The 19,239-nt window shown below is 39.6% G+C and overlaps 2 protein-coding genes across 2 annotated transcripts in view; both read right to left on the reverse strand.

The window, feature by feature from the left end:
• LOC132404085 (coiled-coil domain-containing protein 157-like) overlaps positions 1-8,389 on the reverse strand; it is a 24,329-nt gene extending 15,940 nt beyond the window's left edge. The window contains exons 1-4 of the mRNA XM_059988096.1: positions 8,258-8,389; positions 5,905-6,616; positions 5,516-5,593; positions 3,180-3,370 (exon numbers count right to left, since the gene is read on the reverse strand). Coding sequence (XP_059844079.1) covers positions 3,180-3,370; positions 5,516-5,593; positions 5,905-6,616; positions 8,258-8,326 — 1,050 coding nt within the window. The 5' untranslated portion in view covers positions 8,327-8,389. The remainder of the gene's footprint in view (positions 1-3,179; positions 3,371-5,515; positions 5,594-5,904; positions 6,617-8,257) is intronic.
• Positions 8,258-19,003, reverse strand: LOC132404091 (coiled-coil domain-containing protein 157-like). Its single transcript, XM_059988113.1, has 2 exons — positions 18,749-19,003; positions 8,258-13,914 (listed from the first exon to the last, which is right to left on the reverse strand). Exon 2 carries the CDS (start codon positions 13,824-13,826, stop codon positions 13,575-13,577), a length of 252 nt encoding a protein of 83 aa, XP_059844096.1. The 5' UTR covers positions 13,827-13,914; positions 18,749-19,003; the 3' UTR covers positions 8,258-13,574.
• Between the last annotated feature and the right edge of the window lie 236 nt (positions 19,004-19,239).

Here is a 19,239-nt window from a genome sequence, read left to right on the forward strand (position 1 = left end):
TGCTAATAAATATTGTTGAAAATAGTATCACCAGACTCCAATGGACACTTCTATCTTTGCTGGTAAGACACCCAGTTATGGGGTACGTAACAGCTGCAACACACAGCTCAAACCACATCATCAAGTTCGCCAATGACACGACCGTGGTGGGTCTCATCAGCAGGAATGAGTCAGCTTACAGAGAGGAGGTGCAGTGGCTAACGGACTGGTGCAGGGCCAACAACCTGTCTCTGAATGTGAACAAAACAAAATAGATGGTTGTTGACTTCAGGAGGGCACAGAGCGACCACACCCCACTGAACATCGACGACTCCTCGGTAGAGATCGTTAAGAGCACCAAATTTCTTGGTGTTCACCTGGCGGAGAATCTCACCTGGTCCCTCAACACCAGCTCCATAGCAAAGAGATCCCAGCAGCGTCTCTACTTTCTGCAAAGGCTGAGGAAAGTCCATCTCCCACCCCCCCCCCCCCCAACCTCATCACATTCTACAGGGGTTGCATTGAGAGCATCCTGAGCAGCTGCATCACTGCCTGGTTCGGAAATTGCACCATCTCGGATCGCAAGACCCTGCAGCAGATAGTGAGATCAGCTGAGATAATCATCGGGGTCTCTCTTCCCGCCATTATGGACATTTACACTACACACTGCATCCTCAAGGCAAACAGCATTATGAAGGACCCCACCCCCTGCACCCCTCATACAAACTATTCTCCCTCCTGCCGTCTGGGAAAAGGCAACGAAGCATTCGGGCTCTCACAACCAGACTGTGTAACAGTTTCTTCCCCCAAGCCATCAGACTCCTCAATCCCCAGAGCCTGGACTGACACCTTACTGCCCTATTGTCTTGTTTATTATTTATTGTAATGCCTGCACTGTTTTGTGCGCTTTATGCAGTCCTGGGTAGATCTGTAGTCTAGTGTAGTTTTTTTTCTATGTTGTTTTTTTACGTAGTTCAGTCTAGTTTTTGTACTGTGTCATGTAACACCATGGTCCTGAAAAACATTGTCTCATTTTTTACTATGTACTGTACCAGCAGTTATAGTCAAAATGACAATAAAAAGTGACTTGACTTGACTTGAAACAAGTTGATGATGGATCAGAACTCAGCTCCTGAATATGTACAGTACATGTACATGTATCATCTTTGTACTCTCATTCGATGGTTGAGGTTTAGGCATCACTGGCTCTACGTGTAATTACCATAAGACAAAGGAGCAGAAGTCGGCCATTCGGCCCATTGAAACTGCTCCACGATTTCATCATGAGCTGATCCAATCTCCCCTTTAGTCTCATTCCCCCACCTTCTCACCATACCACAGGTTAACCAGTATTCCATTATTTCTAAAGATAAGATCTACTCCCACAGGACATTTGTCGGATGTCAGGTGCACCGTCACGGTGATCAAGATTGAGAATAGTGTGGGAAAAGGATGTGCTCTTGTTTGACACCAGTCTGCACCGTGATTAATTCAGCTGCCATGGTTAGTGAGATTGAAGAAGATCATGTATTTTTCTTAAAGGTCCACATCTGGACAGATAGAACCCTACTATGACGTGGGAAACAGTGCTTTGTCCTCTGGGATCGAGTGGTTGAGGAAGATCCTGTCAATACATGAGATCACTTTTCATGTGGAAACAACAGCAAGACCCCTTTAATAGTTAGCACAGTTAAATCAGTTTCCTTTCTTGAAGATGGTCATGATACAGCAACTCCATGATATACCCTCTTCCTAGAAACAGAGAAGGAGATGGTGGGTTTGTGACTGAAACAGGTCACTGCTAAGCTTTAAGATTTCAGTAGGATTCTGTCTGCTACTGAGGACTTGTCATTTTTTCAGCTGGAAAATGGCATTCTTAACTTCTTTCTAGAAACAAATAGTAGCAACACAACTCAAATAAATTGCTGTGGGATAGAGTCCAGGGTGCTCATGTTAAGCTAAAAGTTGTGGTTAAGGAACACTGTAGTGTTCTTTACCATGGGCATTGACCCTGCACTTGGCTGTCAGTGGTGAGGCCTGGGTGTTTGGACCATAGGTGACTCTTATAGGTCAGGTTACAGATGTTAGTGATTTTCTGAGCCTTGGTGCTTCCTTCATCAACCACTCTTTCTTTAGTCCAAGGATTTTCTGTCTGACTTCAGGTTCTCTTTGAGCTGTTTCTTCTCCCTTTAATAAAGATGGAGCTTTCAATCCAGAAAAAAAGGGATCACCTCCTTGTCATTCTCACCAAACCAGTCCTTGCTCTTCTGCATAGAGAAGCCAAGAGTAACTTCACAGGTGCCATTCATGGTGAACTACCGGAAAGCCCATAACCTGTGGACATTTGGAGATGACTCTGATGGGCTGGGATTTAAAGAGTAGGTTGCTGCAATGGCGCAAGAGCCAATATGATCCAGCACAAGCATTTTACATTTTAATACGTTATTATGATATCTCTCAGATACAAGTTTGATTAATACAGGTTAAAATTATCACTAGTACATTTTAAAATAAGTTTTATCTATGACTCTCAATAAACCTGATTTTTATATAACTGGAAATAACTTTTTAAAAGCTTAAACATGATCTTAGAATACATTTGTAAATTAAAAATAAAAGTAATTTAAAACACTTCAATGCCAATATCCTTGCACCCGAAAGTTCCAGTTTAATTTTAAGCACAAAATACACTGCAGATGCTGGCGTCAAGGCAACACGTATTCATGCTGGAGGAACTCAGCAGGTCAGGTAGTATCCATGCCAGTTTAATTTGGGAACTTCCTTAAAGGCCCACAAATGACTCTAATTAGCAGGAACCTGGATATTGATTGATTCACACTGGAAATAGTGGTAATGTTTACATTTTTGTTTGCTAAAACTGTTATTTATTATTTAGTGCACGGAATATATAACTTAATTTACAAACTTTTGATTTGACTTTCTTGAATCTTCAATTTACAAACTTTTTCTTTGCAACAAGTAGCATGTCACTCTGTGCATAAGGATACACTGTACAAGACTCATCTGTTTGTAACTTTACTAAATTAAATGTTATAGGAATGTAATCTGTGTATATCAAGTGATGTACTCGTGTGTACAATTCCGGGATCATTTTCATAGGTTCTTCAAATATCAGAAAATGATGCCAAAGAATAACCAAGTAACCACAAATGTATTGTGCTTTTTATATTCCCATTTACCTCTTCATGTCTCAGCATGTTGTTAATTTTCATTTTTTCCTTTTCCAGTTCTTTGCTAGTCATCTTAAATTGCTCCATTGTCCTCTCGAATTGATTAGTTGTTAGTCTAAGTTGTTCTTCAAGAGCTAACACCTCACTTCTATCTGCCATCTTGGTTCTCATTTCTTCCAGCAAACTCTGCTTAGAGTCCTCTGTCCAGGAATAACAGCCAAAATAAGAATGATTTCTCCTGTATTCCTCAGAGCTCAGTATTACTGAATACATTTTTGGCATATGTAACTAAATGCTTGATCTCAGACAGTATTATAAGCACATAATACAGGTTACATCTAAGATGATACCATATTCTGCGGTGTAAATGCAAGGAACTGGTACATAGATGCCAGTATTTCCTGACTACAAACTAAAAGGCACATTATAAATATTGTAAACTATTAGACAGTTTGGTCCAGAGAGGAATGATGGATCTTACTTAGAGGCATTCTTATAAGCTTCCAATCATTTCTGGAATACGGGGATCTCTAATCAAGATGAGGAACCTGCATAAGATTCTATCAATGATGATAAAGTATCAAATTTTTAAGAGACATTGAAACTTTATATTGTCCTGTTTTGCAAGTATCCCAAGTGCTTCTTTAAGTCTGTGTCCTGCATTAATCAGGGAAGCCATATTCCTTGGGTTTATTTGAGAGAAACATTTTCCCTTGATTACATTTTAACATTTTGCTGTTTATAGCCTTCAGACATAGCCTCTAGTGTGTGTTTATGAGAAGTTAAACTGTAAAGTTATTCTCACCTTTCCGGCTAAACATAATCCACAACATATGTACTTTATGTACAGACACTCCTGTACCTGGTGTCACTTTAAGCACATTCAATGTATATATACTATTTTATTTATATTTATTGTGTTTTTATTATTGTGTTCTTTATCTTATTGTGTGTTTTAATTTGTGCTGCACTGGATAATGGAATAACAAAGATTTCATTTTCTTTTACACCTGTGTACTGGAAATGGCATTAAACTAAGGATTTCAGCGGCCACTCTGGAGCTGATTATCTGTTATTTGTGAAGTGGGGTGCTGTGCGCAGTCATAATCGGATGAAAAACGGACATGGGAGCACAGAGGAACATCTGGAAATCTCCAGGAAGACCTTCTTTGCTGCTGCTGCTGAGAGGTCCGGGTCTCTGCTGGGAAAAACAGACCCCTAGTCCTCGGGGTCGCGTTGCCGATGGCCGTTGGCGGGGGCGTCTTAATATGCTTGGCAGAGGATGGTGCTCAGAGAAGCTGTGCCGGAGGGGATGGTTGGAGGCTCGGAGGATTGACAGACTCGGAGTCCGCTGCAGTAGGAGCGCTTTCACTGTGTGCTGTGTCTGTGAGGCTGTGTCAGGTGGCGCCATGGAAGTCCATAGCGGGGGCATTCCCTTCTGCCGCCTGCATGGGATGATGAGTCTATCAGGACCCTTGTGGAAACTGTGTGGTGGTTTCTTTTGAACTTATAGTCTTTTAACATCTTTGGACTATTTTTACTGTGCCCATGGTCTGTTTTTTTTTATCAATTATGCTATTGTTTGCACTGTTGTAACTATGTGGTTTTGTGCAGGTCTTGTAGCTTTAGTTTTTGGTCTTGTTTTGTCTGGTGGAATTAGAGTTCCTTTCCGGGGAACGCGCTGAGACGGTAGCGCGATATTAATAGGCAGCAGCCTCTCCGGACTCTGGACTGGGGATTGCCAAACGTTATGTGGATTTTCTGGTGTAGTCTGTTTTGTCATGCACTTTTGTGATATCATTCTGGAGGAACGTTGTCTCATTTTTTTAACTGCATTGCATTTGTGGTTTCTAAATGACAATAAACTGAATCTGAATCTGAAATAATCTTGAATATGCGTACTGGATTTTGTAAGCATTGGGTCTGTTGCCAGTCACTTCAGGTTAATCAGAATATCACCAGATACTGTCCATAATCATATGGTGATTCAGACTTGCTGTTGTGGAGATGTGGGCTTTGAAAATGTGCAGGCATTACCAACTGATGCTCACTGATATTTCATTAGATATGCTGCCATCTGCTCGATTTTAAAAATACATAGCTGGTAACTAGGTGTACAGAAAATTATGGAGCACAGGTGAGCTAATAGTGAAAATTAGATGATATCAAAGCAGCACTGAGGGAATGAAAGAGAACAAATAATCCAGGTACGCACTGACGATCAGGTCCAAACACATACATTCCACAAAATCTGATAAATCAAGATTTTTTTCTTAAATTTCATTCATAGCTGCTTCCTCCCTAAAGAATCAAAAAAAATGAGGAATGGTACTTTGCAGACTTACCAAGCTCTCTAATGAGCACATGTTGTGCCTGGATTTCCTCCTTTAGAACTGATAACTTCTCTTCCAATGTAGCATTTCCTACAACAAAGCTGTAGAATTAACATCAGGGGATCTAAAGACAATAGTTCATAGATTTCCAACCTACTAGACATAAATTATTGAATACCAGACTACAAAGGGAAGCAACCTGTTATTTATGGTGGGAGCGGCAAACAAATTTTTACCTAATTATGAAAAGCAGTTTTAAAATGACAGTATTGTTTGAAATAAAGTGGATTTGCCCAATGCATTAAGTTGAATAAAGATTAATGCCAAATGATTCCCACATTATTTAAAAATATACATTCTATTTTCTCACCATCTAGTAAATATGTCAAATCTTGGTTTACCTTTTCTGAGTGTCTCTTTATCCTTCTCAAGTTTTGCGACTGTCTCAGAGTTGTTCTTTTTAATCTCCTCTATTTGGTTGTTAAACTCTTTTATCTTCAAGAGCTGCTGCTCTTTCTCCTTTTCCAGTTCTCTATTAAAATTATCTACCTTTTTCTTCATTTTGTTTTGCTGCTCTTCGGTGGCTTGTAGCTCAGCCTTCAGTGGGTTAATGCTGTTCATGAGTTCAGTGAGATGTTTGTTGATTCGTGCCAAGTCTTTGTTCTGCTCAGAGGCCCAGTAAGCCACATCAGTTGCTGTCATTATTCCATCCCCAAGGGTTTCCTTCACCACATCCTGAAATCTGCTTACAGCAGATGGAATATTCTGATTATGGCAAATAGTGATAATGGAACTGCTGACTTTTTTAAGGGTTGCTTGTGTGCGGGCACATGCATCACATGGTACCAAGGCTGATTCCACTGTCTGTGAGCCAGTGCTCCGAGTGTCCGTGGCTATACCTGATACAGAATTCCTTGGAGTTCCACTTAGTGCAGAATGAAGGGTAGGTGTAGCAGACATTGGCAACTGTGTAATCACAGCAGATTTCATGCTGCTGCTGGTGGAAGATGAACTGGGAGATGTAGGTGAACAACTCTTCAACCTTTCAATCTCTGCCTTGGAATCCATTAAATCATTCTGTAGTTTAGCAATGTCATCCACCATTAACTTTTTCTATTAATGGAAGGCATGATTCATCAGATTTAGAGGCAGGAGCAGTATATCCTATTCAAGTTCAACTATAACAAATGCATAGTATAGTACTTTGGCAAGGTAGGTAATGTTTCATTATTTATGTAAAAATAATGCAAGACTAGCCTTTCACAATTCTTTAGCCAGTAGGATGGATGGTCTAATTACAGTACTTTTGTGTGTTGTTGTGAAGTCTGCCACATAACCCCACCTTGGTAATTGCACTCTGAGTAAAAATCTTGACTGATACTGTTACCATTTCCAATTCTCACATCAGATAAGTGCAATTCTTCCCAAACTAGATATCATCAAAATAAGTTGTTACACCATCAGCATAGCCAAAGAGTAACAGTGTAAATTTGATTTTATTTGCAGATTGGGAAGACTTGTATCTGCTGGAAATTGATGTAAATGTGAGAAATTGCAAATCCGTTTCTAATCAGAGGTATGTTGTCTGCATGGACTACCAAGAATTTTGGAAAGCTATGTGGCTAAACTCTAGATATATCACATAAATTAATCTGTCATGGTGCGTAATTGAGATGCTACAGTTTTACAGTGATGTTTTTCTACTAAAATGTTAAAAGGAATCCTTAAATGTCTCCCTTATAAAAGATTCAAAGAAGAGCAGAGGGTGTTTCCCCTGTGCCCTGTCAATCTGATATTTATTTCTTAACCAAAATCTCCATTATACCAAATGTATTTGTCTCATGTTGTACTACATGGTCACTATACTTTACAAGACTGCAGAATACCAGAAGTGCTAAATAAATATATTTTTATTTCCTTTTTACTGCATCATTGAAAACAGCTACAAATTATCTGGATCCTGTGAGTGAGAGAATTATCCAACAAAAATATTGTGGTTCTATACAGTAATCTAGATGAAAAATAAATAGGCATGAATTGTATAAGGAAATTATTTGTGCAATGTTTTTGTTTTATATAGCAGATCCAGTTTGATGAATTTGTAAAAATTTATATGTGATATTTAATTAGCATTGATTTATTGATACCTCACTACCACATTTCAAAGGCAGTAGTCAATAAATGGTGGTCAGTGGTGGCCAGGGCTACCTAGATCCTGAAAATGAATAAGAAAGATTTGTGTGATGGATTAAGCTGATGACAATAGCAATCGACAATGTCTCTGAGTGAAATAATACATGGACAATCTAAGTTCACACATAAGATGCAGGAGGAACTCAGCAGACCAGGCAGCATCTGAGAAAAGAGTAAACAGTTGATGTTTTGGACCAAGATGCCCTCATGAAGGGTCTCGGCCTGAAACGTCGACTGTTTACTCTTTTCCATAGATGCTGCCAGACCTGCTGAGTTCCTCCAGCATTTTGTGTGTGTTGCTTGGATTTCCAGCATCTGCAGAGTTTCTCTTGCTTGTTATTCAACAATCTAGGTTCTTTGACCTTAAAACTGTGCCTTCCAGAAGAGGTTAATGTCTAAGGAGTAACATTGTTACATTGAAAAATGTTACATTGGAATACTATACATTAAGATTTTCTACTTTCAGTTTGTATTCAATTTTCATCTTTGTTACCATGAATTAAATGCAAATGAGTTTTACAAATATTGTAACAATGAATCCTAAGTTACCTCAGTGCTTACCTTCTGATAGAGGGAAGCAAGTTTAAGCATGCTGTTCCAATATTTTTTCACTACCAGGCCCACAGACATAGATGGACCAACTGACTTAGAAACAGGGATAGTCTGATCCTTTATTAAAACATCAACATAGTGTGTGAAACTCTGAAGCAATAGCACCAGCCTAGAAAATGAAGTACAATTATATTAGTATCCGTTCTAATATAATTTTATTTTAGCATAAGTTGTTTGATTAAGCCAGCTATATGCAAATAATGCTAAATTGTAGAGTGTAGTTACATTTTTCAACAAGGGTAACTTAAAAATGTCACAAAATAATTTTATTTGGTTAATGGCTTGGAAAAAAGATAGCATGTTGATTACTGTTTTAAATAGATGTTAGTATCTAATGAAGCAAATTCATTCTGAGTTATCTGCTTATCCTGTTGGTGAATTTCCCTTATCTGTCATGTTTAAAAATTCCTACTACAAAAGCCAAATGAATTATCAGAATCATTTGAATATTTCATATGAAGTAGTGCTAGCAGATAAATCTTTTTTAGGATTTGTGGATCATGTCCATTTAGGTTTGTATAAAGAAATCTCTAAAGAGGAGGGATGTCTAGACAGTAAACTTTCATTACAAATCTAATTATTGGTACCTACTGGGTCAGGTGCCTCTGGTGATGTTAAGAATGGCAACTAGTTCCACCAAATTTTGAATGGCTTCATTGGGGAAGAGAAGGCATGTTCAAACCGATCTGTTAGCGATTTCAGAGAATAATGTCTTATATCAAAGTCTGTAAACCCAAAATGTTAAGCAAGTTTAAATATGATACTGACCTTCGAGCTCTGACTGAAGTCATAGTCCTCCTTTACTTCCATGCAGTACCAGGTCATCCCACTCCAAACTGTTTTCAGACTTTTTGAATGTTCTCATCAGTTTAATTTATATTGAGTGCAGGAGTTTTAGATATTTAATGCTAACTTTGTATGCTACCAATGGTTTCTATAATTGTTGCTCAATTTCTCTGAAACTAGTGAGTATAGTCATGTAGAGAGGACAGAAATCTTATCCAAGTAGAAAGTACTTATCAAAGTTCAAAGTAAATTTATTATTGAAGTATGAATATGCCACCATGTACTACCCTGATATTCATTTTCATGGAGATGCAAAGAAACACAACAGAAACAATGAAAACCCCCAAATGACATAAATGGACAAAAAAACAATGTGCATAATAAGGCAATTACAAAAAAACCCATTAAAAATAAATAAATAACAAATAATACAGAGAACATGAAAGGGAGTCCACAGGGTATGGAGGAGAGTGAAGTTATCCACGCTGGTTCAGGTTGAAGGGTAATTAAGTCTCCTGTACCTCCTTCCCAACAGCAGCAGTGAGAAGAGAACCTGCCTTCGATGGTGGCGGCCCTTGGTGATGGATGCTTCTTTCCCGTGGCAGCACTCCCTGTAGATGTGCTTCAATGATGGGGAGGGGTTTTCCTGTGAGGGACAGGGCTGACTGTATTCACAACTTTTTATAGGCTTTCCTGTTCATTGGTGTTTACTTAGAAGAATTCGCACCAGATTGATTTTAAGATTCCTGTGCACTGTGATTATTTCCAAGCTATAAAATTACCTGGAAATGTTATTTTTATTGGTTTGGTTTGCTTTTGTACATTTCACTGTGAAATGTTTCAAATATTCACTTCTCAGACACATTGGCAATATACTGTGGAAATTTTGAAAATCTGAAACATAAGCAAGAATTCTGGAATCACATTTAACGATCCTCCCAGCAGTGAGTGTTGCCAGGTCTCAGGAGAAGAAAGAGCAGCACACCTGTTGAAATCAGGCCTCAGTCAGCACCTTGACTTCAGATGCTCCATAATCTCAGCCAATGTTTTCCTGATAATGTACCTGAGACTTTTTCTCTTTAATTAAATCTGTTCAGTTGGAAGGCAAACCAGCTGAGTGATTGGAGCAGCACTGTATCACAGCAAAGCTGTTACATCCATGTTACTATGTTGAAGTCATTTATTAAACACCTGTTAACAAACTTATGAATTTAAAAAAAATGTATTTTTCAAAATATCTGAAGTGATTTGTCCCTTTCAAAATAAAGAAAAAAACTATAGGCACTATGGTAGTGTAGCAGTTAGCGTGACACTATTACAGCTCAAGTCATTTTGGATTTCATTTCTGGCATTGTTCTGTAAGCTGTCTATGTACATCCTCTCCTGGAATGTGTGGGTTTTCTCCAGGTCCTCAGATTTCCTCCCACAATCCAAAGACTACTGGGTAGATTAATTGATCATTGTAAAATATCCGTGATTAGGTTAGGGTTAATCGGGGTTGAAGTAGCTGGGGCATCGTGACTCAAGAGGGCCAGAAGGGCCTACTGTGCTGTATCGCTAAATAAAATAGATAAATAAAATAAAAGTTGCAGTATCATTAAAGCAAATTTTAAATGAATATAGAAGCTGTGACCTGGAGAAAAGAACATAAGAAGATGGAACACACTATTTGACCCTTGATTGACTATTCTGTCATTCAATGGGAAATATGTGATAAGGTGGAAGATAAAAGAGATTAAATGGCAAAAGGCAAAAGATGATGAGGCAAGAAAAGTGAGAAAGGTAAACAAATTAAAGATGCATCAGGAAGTGTAAATCATTACTATGACAACTTAACTGAAAAATAAGGCACTATTCTTTGAGTTTCATTGAAAAAGTGTGAAAACTTGATGATAGAGATGAAAGAGCTGGTGAATTAAAATGGTAAGTGATCGGTAGCTTGGGAACCAAACAGAAGTGTAAAATGATTGCTTATGTTTCTTTGGTCTTCTCACCAAGGAGGAAACCATATCATGAGCATTAAGTAGAAGAGTGGTATACAATATACGGACAGGGAGTTCGATTCAACTACACACCTCTATGACCTGTCTCTGTTCAATACTCTCTTTTGCACTTATCAATACAGTACTGGCAGCCAGCCTGTGATCTGTGAAGCTCAGTGCAGGAAACTGTTTTTATACTAAAAATAACAAGGTTCCCCAGCTTGGCAACAGTCAAAAATTTTGACTACGTATCTGTCTGCAAATGTCTGTGTAATTCAAAGACAATCAAGAGTAATAAAATATTTAATGGAAAACATTTACTACAAAGAGTTATGTAATACCTGGAATTTAACCCATCACTTGGAACCATCTCTCCCCATTGAAATAAATTAAGTCATGTTCAGAGAATAAATGTCTCAGTTAAAGCAAAATGAATCAAAACACTATTGTCAATTCAACCTGGAACATTAACTCTGTTTCCCTTCCGACAGATGCAGCCTGACCTGCTGAGTATTTCCAGCATTTTTGTTTAATTTTCGAGCATCCGCAGTTTTTAAAGCATATGTGCACTTCTGGAACAGAGTACATTAAACTAAAGTTTCATCTGGAAGGGAAATTTTGGGATCATGATGGTGAGAAAAGAGGATGTGAAAGTGTGGATGTCTAATCTTCTACCTCTGTGTGGGTGAGTATCAAGAGAAATAGAGTGGGCATTGGGAGTGCTGGATGAGTGGCCAAGATGTTTGTTGTGCAGAGAATGCTAGGAGGGGAAGAGAGAAGATTTTGTGCTAATGCAGAAATGTTGGAGAATATTCTGTTGAATGTTGAAACTGGGAGCAGAGAGGGATCAGAGGTAGTTGTAATTGGTAGTGCAAGGTTAGGGTAGGGCAGGAAGGGGTGAATAGAAGTGCAGTGAGGCAATAAATGGTGATCTTATATCTGGCCATTGATCTGAAACGTTAGTACTATTACTCATTCCAACATGTTGTGTATTTTTAGCATTTTCAGTTTTTAATCTATCTTTCAGAACCATGATATTATTAATCTCGCAGTGACTTTTGGATAGTATGACACTGGACCCTACTTATTTTGCAACCCAAGCCATTTTCAAAATGCAGCAGTGACATCTGCTGGTGAGAAAGCACATTAAAATTTTATTCAGCAAAATGTAATATAATCAAAATCAGGTTTATCAACATTGACATATGTTATGGAATATGGTAACTTATAACTCAGAAGTATTTTAAATTCAATAGATATTCTCGAAAGGTGCATGAACACTTACAAATTGGAAGGATATGGACATTGTTTAGTGGCACTAAGGCACTAGTTTAGTAGGGCATGTGATTATTTATTTAATTAGTTCAATACTGCATTGTGGACTGAAGGGCATGTTTCTGTGCTGTACTGTTCTATATTCCATTTCATAAACATTTCCTATTGGTGAAATGTACATAAAACATGAATACAAGAGCTGAAGAATGGAAAGTGGGTTTCTAAATGTAGATATCATAGAAGCTGAACAGAAATATTAATGGAGTGGAACTTAGGGATTTAGGTTACGAGAGCATCGTCATTTAAGGTTGATATAAAAGAATCCTTCACACTATTATTTGCCAGTGTTGTGTGATCAAAGGGTACAGGCTGATATATAGATACAGAATCAGTAATCACAGGAAATACTCAGCAAACAATGTTTCAGATTAATGTCAGTTTTCTGCTTTTTTAAACTGCAAATTAGGTCTAAATGTATTTAGAGAAATAGGCTGGTATAGATCAGGTGCACTGAAGTTGTTGACAATTAGGTCCCTGTATATGACTATATTGAACTCCGCCACGGACGGTCTCTAGCCCAACTGCGGAAGGAGGAGGGTTAGGCATGGGGCAGAATGTTAGGCAGAAATGCCAACAGAAGCTCTAAAGGAGAGAAAGGATCTTCACCTAGAAGACATATGATACGCTACACCTGGGGAAGATTGAAAGACTGACCCAGGACAGAGGATTCTGGTGAGCTGCTGTCAGCAGCCTGTGCCCCAGTAGGGGTAATGGGCTTAAGAAGAATATGAGTATATTGAATCTGATAATGTTTGGACAAAGAGCAAAGAAATCTATTACGGGCTTGCATGATAGAAGGGCTGGACTTTTCTTTGGGGCCAAAATGGAGACATGATGTTTGTGCATGAAAAAGTTAGGGAAAAGGTCAATAATTTAATTTTAAAAAGTACCCTTGATATAAAAGGAATGCTGGTAAGCAATTCAGCACCATTAGGCTAAGCCAGGCAGAAATGGTGAAGCTGCAGAGAAGGTGATAGACAGAGACAAAGAAATAGCTCTAGAACTTTGATAAGTCATTGAGTACAACCTTATTCCATGAAAAATAGAAGTAAGATGTGGGCATGAAATAAGTCCTTAAAGAATAGTCACTGCGTGTACATTGGTCAGAATTCCACTGCAGCCCAGTGCATTCTGAAGCGAAAAGCCAAAGAACAGATTGTATTTTACCTGTCAATCACTAGTTCAAACAGCACAACATGAGAATGCTGTGTGTATTCTGGGTCACCTTCCATATAATCAAAATGCTCCAATAAAGTAACAAGATCCAAATCACATGAAGTTTTGTCTGGAAATTTCCATGATGGATAACGAACTGCACCAACCCGTGAAAACACATCTACGATTATTCCTTGTAGATCTGTGACGTCCTTGCGCAGACCATCCAAACAGTTTTGATTTCCTAGAAGTAGCGTCATTTTAAATATCCTTTGACACTCTATTTCACCACAAACTTAGATTATTTAGTCATAAAGGAACTCCTTATGCAGCAGTTGAACGATTAATCTGTAAGAAATAGAAAATATTTTGCACAAGAACATTACTTTCAGTAAAACAAGTTGACATTTCAACAAGAGCATACTTTCCTTACTTTCTCCTACACAATTTATGCACAAAAATTTAGAAGCTATTAACAATAATTAAAATAATCTGTTTTCTGAAAAGCTATCACACCACAGCCACAGTGAAATCAAAGGCATGTGGCGACCCACTTCCTAGCGCACTCAAACCAGCTCACAAATAGCCAGCGCGCCAGCACAAAGGCCAGTCCCAAAAGGGCGCCAGGTCTGCTTCACCAACAAAGGGAAAAGCCTGCGGGGGATTGTGAGTACGTTCCCCTACAGCATCCGCGCTCAGGGAGGGCGGGATCAGGGAGGCTTTAAAGCAAGGCTGTGAAGTTCGAATAAAATCTTTCTTTAACTGCAGTTTACCGACTCCGTGTCGTTATTTTAGCGCTGCGTGTAGCACACCACTACAGGCAGTCCCTTAGAAGAGAGGAATGACTTGCTTCCTCTCCAGTTCTGTGAGTTCCATGGTGGCCGATTAGGCCAGTGTGAAACCTACAGGCTCTATTACACTGGGGTAGTGGGTCCACAATGGGACGGGTCCTCAAATTAATATTTTCATATTTCCTTATGCTCTTTGGCCCTCACAATACACCTGTCAGTCCCATTCCAACATTTATTTGCCTGAAATATCTTTTTTCACATACCTGTCAACTCTCTTTAGTTTTCCTGACACCCACCTGCACCACAGACAATTTACAGTGGTCATTGAACCTACCATCCTATCTTTGAGATGTGGGCGAAAACCCAGACTACCTAGAGAACTCCATGCAGACACAGTGTTCAAATTCTACACCGACAGTGGCAGAATCAAACCCAGGTTACCAGAGCTGTGCAGCAGCAGCACTGGCTGAAGAGATGCTGCACTCTGTCTGTCACTTTTGCTGGACTTTTGGTGCTTCCGAGAACCATTCCAAATGCTCCCTCTTCACTTGAATAGCCAGGGGCTATCAGAGATGTTACATTTTTAAAAGGGGTTTTGAGGACTTCATGGAATCATTTTCTTTGCCTGATGATATCTTTCCAAGATTCGAAATTTGTTTGTAGTATACAACCCTGAGATTTGTCTTCATCATAGACAGCCACGAAACAAAGAACCACTGAATCCATTCAAAGAAATGTCAGCCCCCTCTCCCCCATGTGCAAAAATTCATGCAAGCGCAACAAAAAAATGAGCAAAAACACAGGATATAAAACTCATAATCAAAAGGCATATTTCAGTTTAACTCAGTGTTCATTATCAGCAGGTTGCCCGAATCAAAATTTCCCAAACTAGCAACAAAAAAGGAGCAACCAGAAAGTTAGAACACATCATAAATGTTCACAATCCACAAACCAAGTTGATTAAACCCTGTTCCAGCACCATCCTCCAACAGCATCGAGGGAGAGAGAGAGAGATTATTTGAACACAACAACCTTCCCTCAGGAGCAGTGAGCGAGAAGGAACGAAACTCAGAATAGAGTCTCTGTTTTGGGAGTCTGCTATCAGCCATATGAGTGAAATGGACAAGCCAGAAGAGCTGATTGAATGAAATTAGGGTTTTGATGTGGTTAGGGCAGCAGTGAAGGTCCTCAGATCATCTCTAGCAGTGTTCAGGGCTTCCTTCATCATATCAGTTGCTTCCCCTTGGTTTTTAGCACTACCCCGGTGGAGATTCAGGAATACCATTGCACTCAGAGGTAGTTGTTTCATTGCTGGTTTCCATAACTTCTGGTGTGGGGCCTGCTGATTTGCATTTGCATCACTTAATGGTTTCTTTACAGTATTTTAAGTCCACTGCTGTAAGTAGCAGAATTCTCTGAAGCCAGCATCACTGCTGCCAGGCAGACCATGCCTCAGACGAATAAAAGTTGTATTGATGTTCTGAAGACCATGATGTATTTCATCACCAACATTTATTTTCACTGATATCTGGTTGTCTTCCTATGGATCTTTTTCATGGGGGAAAATCATTTGAGGACCACTACTTTTTGAGCATTGAGTATATGACATATTCTTTCATACGCTTCAGTGTACAAATAGTGACAGCGGCTTAGAGCCGAACCTCAAAGTGCGGACTAAATCAGGCACTGTTTGCATTCCTCTAATGAGACTACCGAGAATGGGGTGATCTCGATTCTTGAGGACAAGTAGTGCAAGTAAGCAATTTCCCATCGTTGTTGAGATTAGTTCCATTCTGGCATGGAGTTTGCTGGAAGAGAGGTGCAGCATCGCGGTGAGAAACATTGACAAAAGTGTTGGGCTGTTGATGCAGCCCTGTCTAATGTCTATTTGCACCAAGATTAGTCCTGTGTAGTCAGGTTGATGGCTTGCTTGCTATTATCAAGCAACTATGGAATTAGGAAATGTCTGTGGGCAGCCAAACTTGAGGAGAATGATCCGCGGTATTTCCTAATTATCGGAATGACAGATTTCGGTAAATTTGAAGAAATCCGCATCCTCCGGATGTTTTATTTCCTGCATTTCTCCTGGAGCTGTCATCTGATTAAGATCAATCTCAATATGCCTCAAGATAGATGGAATCTACATGAGATTAAGGTAGTAGCTCATTAGTCACTGGGAGGATTTGTTTGAGAAGGACCCTGGTGATGAAATTCCTAGTGGTATTATATTCTTTGTAATATTCTTTCCAAAATGTTTCTGACAGAATTTTTCTGCCCTCAAGCATATGGCTGGAACCTATGTTTTTAAATTGATCTTGTGGTTTGTAAGCCATTATGTATCCTTTGTATGGGGTGTCCTGGGAGGGGCAGCACCTCTGGTGAAGGGGCTTGTCTTGTCCATTCTGGGACAGCTCATTCACCTTTGGGCCCACATCAAACACTCAGCTCTCACCTGTGACTCCGAGTAGGAGGCGACAGCGACCACACCCCAGTACACCACTTCAACAGACGGGCTTAATCAGGTGACGGTCACCAACGGGCTTGATACACCAGTGAGATAGGGACACACCTGTCCTATTGTATGAAGTCAGCTCTGGCAGACAGGGCAGATGAGATCAACAGTGAGATCCAACGGCCAGGAAGGCAGTTCTGCCACACTCCATGGAGACTGAAGAGCACGTCAAGGCACAGAAGTAGTCATGGACATCTACTGCAACCAAGGAAGAACCCCAGTTTATGATGACTACTCATACTGCTGGACCAAGACTTCTGAGGTCAAGAAAGTGGAACTGCCCCAGTGCAACGGCTTTTCCATTGTGAAAACTCTCCCTCACAGGTCTCCAGTCATTGTTGGACATGGTGAACAACCAACATGTACCCTTTACACAGAGGGAGTTCATTTCAGCATCAATGCAGTAAATTTGTACCAAAATCACAATTGTTTACATGGTCCACAGTTGGATAGTTTCCTCTAGAGAAAGATCTTATTTGTCACTTAATGCACTAAATGTTATGTCACCCCTGCTCTAATTAAACCTAATTACACCTGACTATTCTAGATTTATGAAACCCAAGGCATCTTTTTACTAGTCTTGAATGAGTTCATTGTTTCCAATAGCAATTTTTGTCACTGTTGAAATTGATTGTAAAAGGCGATTGGGACCACAAAGAGATCCTTGAAACCGTATGGCAAGTTGGAGTTCAGGGAAAGCTCAATGGATGGCATTTACCTAAGCTATCATAACAGTATCCAGACCAAAATCAACAGTTCATATTGTCATTGAACACATTAGGAATAGTAAAAATAATCTGAACCTTTACCTTTAGATTCATTGTTCAGTTTTATGAGATTGGTTAACAGAATATGGATATATGGAAATACAAATCACTAATTATAACTTATACAGTATATGTAAATGAATTTGCTAGCACCCTCTCTAAAATAATTGTTCAGCATAATTTTGTAACAAGATCCACCCAACTTTCCACTAAATTGTAAACAAATTAGTAGCTTGGTCATAACTATGTCCTGTATTTCCAGTGGAATGAGACTAGAACATCACAATGAAATCCATTCTACAAGTCTGTGAGTAGTTTTTTTTAGAAAGGATAATTAGATAAAGCTTCTATTCCTGGTTAGTATGCATGAACCTCCTACTTTCAAGTGTTTCATGGTGGACCAGAATGAGGACAGGATTATGTTTGGCTGCAGAGTCATTATAATTAACTACGGAACACATTTTAAAAGGAAAGAAATGAGGTGGTGAGGGTTACATTACATTCCTGGTCTTCAGTTTTCCTCAGCGGGGTGTCATTATGCAATAATACACTTTTATATTTCTGGGGACAAACAAGAGAAAATCTGTAGATGCTGGAAATCTGAGCAACACACACAAAATGCTGGAGGAACTCAGCAGGCCAGGCAGCATCCATGGAAAAGAGTAGCAGTCGATGTTTCGGGCCGAGACCCTTCTCTTTCCCATAGATCCCGCCTGGCCTGCTGAGTTCCTCCGGCATTTTGTGTGTGTTGCTTTACGTTCCTGAGACACGGACTACCTTCAGCAGCCATGTCAAAGCACTTGAAAGATACTACCACTAGGTTCTTCACAAAATCTTCCAAATTCTTTGGAAGAACGAGTGAATCAACGTCCTCTCCAAGACCAAAACCTTTATTTGATTCAATGGGTTGCTTAGGCAGATCAGGTTGTTTGCATGCCCCAGATCAGACTTTGAATCTCGAGATCGCCAGGCCGAGGAAAAGATTGAAAGATGCGCTGGAAGTTTACTTGAAGAAATACAAGATTTTCATTCACTTTTGGGGATCTCTGACTCATGGCTGTTCAAAGATACATTGGAAGCGCACCGAAGCCCTGCATAAGCACCAAACTTACGCGTTCCCGCCCGGCATCTGCTGCTTCATGTGTGAAAGATCCTCATCGGCCCACGAAGGACCCACAAAAACCAGAGCGTCGGCAAGTCATCCCCGATCCAGAAGAACTATTCAAGGAGAGTAAATCACGTTCTTCCCTCCAAATTAACGAAGCACTCAACTGGCCGGCTCCCGAGAGCCCACCGTTCAATAATTATCGGGACCGTTCGATACCGACGACAAACCGCCGTCTTTTTCTCGATGTTTGGGGCGCGTTGTCATGGGAGCACGCAAGCATGTAATACGAGATGACGTCTCCCCGGTGCGTATGGCCGTCTGGGTTGTACCATTGAATCCTACAATATACTTGGAAAGGTGAGGATGATTATTTCAAACCTTAGTTTATAGCAAAATTAACATCAAAAGAGAAAATCACAAAATAATTCTTATAATTTTCCATAGCGAATTGTTATTGGAGGCTCCTACGTAAGCAATTCTGGTTAAAGCACTGAT

Source organism: Hypanus sabinus, chromosome 13 (assembly GCF_030144855.1).
Source record: "Hypanus sabinus isolate sHypSab1 chromosome 13, sHypSab1.hap1, whole genome shotgun sequence".
NCBI lineage: Eukaryota > Metazoa > Chordata > Chondrichthyes > Myliobatiformes > Dasyatidae > Hypanus > Hypanus sabinus.

Bases quoted from the DNA above. Each gene is read 5' to 3' on its own strand.
- LOC132404091 (XM_059988113.1), bottom strand. From the start codon at position 13,826: ATGACGCTACTTCTAGGAAATCAAAACTGTTTGGATGGTCTGCGCAAG.